The sequence below is a fragment of the Myotis brandtii genome, unplaced genomic scaffold, assembly GCF_000412655.1.
Source record: "Myotis brandtii unplaced genomic scaffold, ASM41265v1 scaffold2514, whole genome shotgun sequence".
NCBI lineage: Eukaryota > Metazoa > Chordata > Mammalia > Chiroptera > Vespertilionidae > Myotis > Myotis brandtii.
In genome coordinates, this window is record NW_005359533.1 from 342,829 (window position 1) to 347,338 (window position 4,510).

A 4,510-nucleotide genomic window follows, 5' to 3' on the forward strand; every position below is an offset into this window, starting at 1 on the left:
CGCAGGTGGAGGCCGCCCGCCACCGGCCCTCGGCCGAGCGCATGCGGATCACGGCCCCGGCGATGCAACCGTAAGACACAACGATGGCCAGCACCGTGGCCGTCTGGATGCAGCCACAGACGGCGAAGAGGAGGAGTTCATTGAGGCTGGTGTCATCGCAGGAGATGGCCAGCAGCGGAGGGATGTCGCAGAAGAAGCTGTTGACCTCCCGGGAGCGGCAGAAGCTCAGGCGGAAGGTGAAGGTCGTGTGGACCAAGGCGCTCACTGCGCCCCCCAGGCCCGAGGCTCCCAGCAGGGTCAGGCACAGACGCCGTGACATGGCCGTGGTGTAGAGAAGAGGGTTTCCGATGGCCACGTAGCGGTCATAGGCCATGGCCGCCAACAGGCAACACTCGGCATCAGCCAGCCCCGCAAACACAAACATCTGGAGGGCACAGGCCGTGTAAGGGATGGTGGCGCGGGGCAGCAGCAGGTCCACGAGCATCTTGGGGCCAATGGCGGAGGAATAGCAGGCGTCCAGCAGGGAGAGGTTGGCCAGGAAGAAGTACATAGGCGTGTGCAGCCGGGCATCCACGCGGATCAGCAGCACCATGCCCACATTCCCCAGCAGGCTCAGCAGGTAGACGGGCAGGAAGACCAGGAAGAGGGTCAGGCGCAGGTCCCAGCGACCTGTGATGCCCAGGAGGATGAATTCAGCAGGGACCACCCTGGCCCCGGTGACATTCTCTGGAGTCATCCTGCTGGACAGAGATGGGAGGGGGGCACAGCAAGAGGGAAAGGAGAGAAAGGTCATGACCATCTTGGAGGAGAAAGCACTTTGTTGTGGGAGTCAGCTACACTTGCGTTTCAGTTTTCATTGTGCAACAAAATTGCTGTGTGACCTTCCACAAGCGGTATCACCTCTTAACACTTTAGTTTCTAACGCTGAGACATCACACTATTTGACCTTCATAAGCGCAGGAGCCCTGTCTGTCTATTTTACTTTTAAAGCATTCCAAAGTGAATTAGTTCTGAGGACATTGCCTGGCACGTAGTAGGTGTTCAATATGTATTTGTTAAATGAAGGAAGTGTTTGTGTCCCTCACCTCATCGAGCATTTCGGGCCAAGCCTAATTCTTTCCTCTATACTTAGGAACACAGAATTTTAGGGGTCTTCCCCTCTCCTTGGTGTGTGTGTGGAGGGGTCCCTAGTGGAGTTCAGACAACCTCTAGGGGAAGAGAAAACTTTGGGGTTCCAGCTCCACCCAACTACATGTTCTCCAGGAGTGATGCCAGCCGACTGGCTGGAATTCTGCATCCAGAAGTCATTTGGTGGCAAACCCCTGTGTGTTTCTGTCTGTCCACATGAAAAGCAAACACTACTCACCTTCACAAAGTGATGAGTGGAACTGAGCACCTCTCCATTTCTCCATCTGTAAAATGGGAACAGTTAGACTTCAGGGCTTTTAAGTTGCTATGGAAAATTTGAGCTCAAGGACCTCCAAACTTCAGTTAAGTAGCTGTTATGAAGTGTGTGTGTGTATGTGTGTGTGTGTGCACACACAAAACATATAGAGTTAATTCTCCATTAATTTATCTGTTTCCTTATTGCCCAGGAGGAGTGAGTCTGTCAATCTAGGGTATCTTTCCTTGAAGGTAAGAAACCTGAGTTCCAAAGAAGGAAGGAGACTTGTCCCAAGATATACAGTGATGAAAGGGCAGAATTAGGGCTTGAGCTCAGATCTGGCTCCAAATCAAACTCTTTTTGTCTCCAAGCAAAATCCCTATTTTAGGTCTCTTAATAGTGACTAAGTTTGTTGTTGCCACTGTCTTGCCTCAGTCCTCTCATCTTTAGATTGAGAAAAACACACCAGGTCAGTGGTCCCCAGTCTACTCTGTGGACTCCTGTTGTTAGAATTACTTGTGGAGCTTTATAAAAAGAAAGTGCACAGTGTCCAGAAGTTCTTATTCAGCTGGTCTACAGCAGGGCTCAGAAATCTATACCTGAAAAAAATATTCCAGGTGATTCTTTTTTAAAAACACACACACATTTTTTATTGTTGATAGTATTACAGATATCTCCCATCCCCCCACCCCCCGCCGCCCCCTGATTCTGATATGCATTTTGACTTGAGACCCCGAGCAGCAGAGCTTCTCAATCTTCAATGTGCATAGAAATCACCTGGGACTCTTGTTAAATGCATTCTGTCTCAGAAGGACTGGGGAGGGGCCCGAGTTTCTGCATTTCTCGCAGACTCCCAGGTGATGCTGCTGCTGTTGGTTTGAGCACCACAGATTGAGTAGTAACGCTTTAGGTTATACTGGACAGCGTTTCCAGCTCTGACACTTAGGTTTCTAGCTTTCTAGGGGGTTCTCTAAGCCTCTCAGCCCTTCTCTCTGCTGCAATCTGGGTTGGAGCGATGCTTTCTCTCCAGGCTCCACTCTACTCATGAGCACATTTAAGTCTGGGGAGGCTGACCTGGTGTTTCTCAATCTGTGGCTTGGCCCATTTCCTGTCAAGTTTGAGTTCTTAGCTCATGCTTCCCCGGCACACAGACATTTGCTGTCTTGGTCCAGACGCCAGCTGCTGTCCCCATGACGGTGTGTGGTTATTGGGTTGGTAGGACATACCTAGAAGACGGAGGTGGGTGGGGACTTCTTCTGGCAGAGCAGCTCCAGGCCAGCTTTTAGGGTGAGAACGGCAAGGGGAGATAACAGGGACATGTCTCATCCCAGAGGTAGGAACAGGGGGGTCTTATACTCTCCTTGGTCCCTGAGGAAATGGCCTCTTACTGTTTTCCTCCCGACTCCTCCTCCCCTCTCCTCTGCTCTTGGGATGCCGTGGAGACTCTCTACCCACATCCTTTGGGGACAGCTAGTGGCAGGGGAATGCCGGGGGTGACTCACTCTCTGGTGCTTGGAGAGGCTGGGAAGTTTGGCTGAGTGGGTCCCCAGGCTCTGTGTGGGGAAGACAGTCATGCTCCTTGATGAGAGGAGCCCCTTTGGCTCACTTTCTCCACCCATTCTTTGGGAATCAGTACGTTTATTATACATTATGATCTACACAAACACAAAGTCTTCTGGTGGTTCTCCTAATCCTTTACATAGTTCCTCTCGCCTGAAAGGTCCAGCCTCTTCCTTGTCTGGAAAACCCTCGCTGTTTGTTGCAGAACCAGCTCAAAGGTCACCTTCAGCTTGAAGCCTTCCTGCCTCTACGGCAGAGCCACTCTTTCCCTCTGCGCATCTTGGAGATGCATATACATATAGAGCATGAATCCAACACAGACCAGGAGACACGATTGTTGGAATATGTCCCATCCACCCACCTCTGCCATGGCGCAGACTCCCACCACCTGGCTGGAAACAGGAATGAAGTGTAACAGTCTGACGCTGCAGGAGACTGGAAGAAACCTGAGGCCAGGGCCAGGCATGAGGTTAGCACTCAGGAAATTAAATCAGAACCCTTGGGGGTGGCATCAGGCAGAAGTAATTTTTAAAAGCTCCCAGGATTGAGAACCCCTTAGGATGTCCATCTAGGATTGGGAACCATTCCCCAAAAGATGGGAATGGGCTGAGCCTGAGGTTAGGGTTGAGTGGCTTAGCCTCTAGGTAATAAATGGTTATGGAGTGGGAAGTTGCAACCTGAAATCCCGTCATTTCTATTTGTATCTTATAGCCAACCTGTCATTCATGTTAGCAGAGTGTTCATTAGTTGACATAACTAATGTTTATTGCACTCTACCATGTTCTGGGCTTAAATTTAAGATCTTAATGATGAATTAAATAGCCATGGTCTCCCCCCCCCCCATGGTTTTTATAGGGAGAAAGAGGCAGAATTAACTAAATAAAAACATAGGGAAGCCCTAGCTGGTGTGGTTTAGTTGCTAGATCGTTGGCCTATGGACTGAAGGGTCCCAGGTTTGATTCAGGTCAAAGGCACATGCCTGGGTTGTGGGCTCGGTCCCCAGTGCGGGGCGTGCAGGAGGCAGCCGATCAATGATTCTCTCTCATCATTGATGTTTTCTCTCTCTCTTCCTTTCCCTTCCTCTCTGAAATCAATAAATATATTTAAAAAAATACTACCATCTGAGCCATGGGTGGCTATGCTCAGATTTGGGATGGGTTCATGTGGCTCACCCTGAGTTACGGACATTTGAGCACCTGGGTACCCATATGTTCAAAAAAGAAAAAACATCACTCCCAACAAAGCCAACCCAATTGTCCAGGGATATGAGTTGGATATTATCAGAACTCTGTAGCCATTCTCTCACATTAAAGGACTGTGACAGGTCTGGCACTGACTGGTTGTGTTGTCCAGGTATATATTGGGGAGCTGCAAAGGTGATCCAACCTTTGGCTATGGCTTCCACCCAAGTGGTTGGGTTGCTGTACCCTGGTTTTCCCCTGGATACAGGGGAGAAGCCACTCATTCCCTGGTAACAGATTGCCAACCTCCCTCCCCTGGCTGCCGGCTTTGTTCTCTCTATGGGCCTGGGGCAGCCGTGGGCAAACTACGGCCTGCGGGCCGGAT

The 4,510-nt window shown here is 50.4% G+C and overlaps 1 protein-coding gene across 1 annotated transcript in view; it reads right to left on the bottom strand.

The window, feature by feature from the left end:
* LOC102247836 (olfactory receptor 5C1) overlaps positions 1-803 on the bottom strand; it is a 1,305-nt gene extending 502 nt beyond the window's left edge. Inside the window, exon 1 of the mRNA XM_005867868.2 lies at positions 12-803. Coding sequence (XP_005867930.1) covers positions 12-799 — 788 coding nt within the window. The 5' untranslated portion in view covers positions 800-803. The remainder of the gene's footprint in view (positions 1-11) is intronic.
* Between the last annotated feature and the right edge of the window lie 3,707 nt (positions 804-4,510).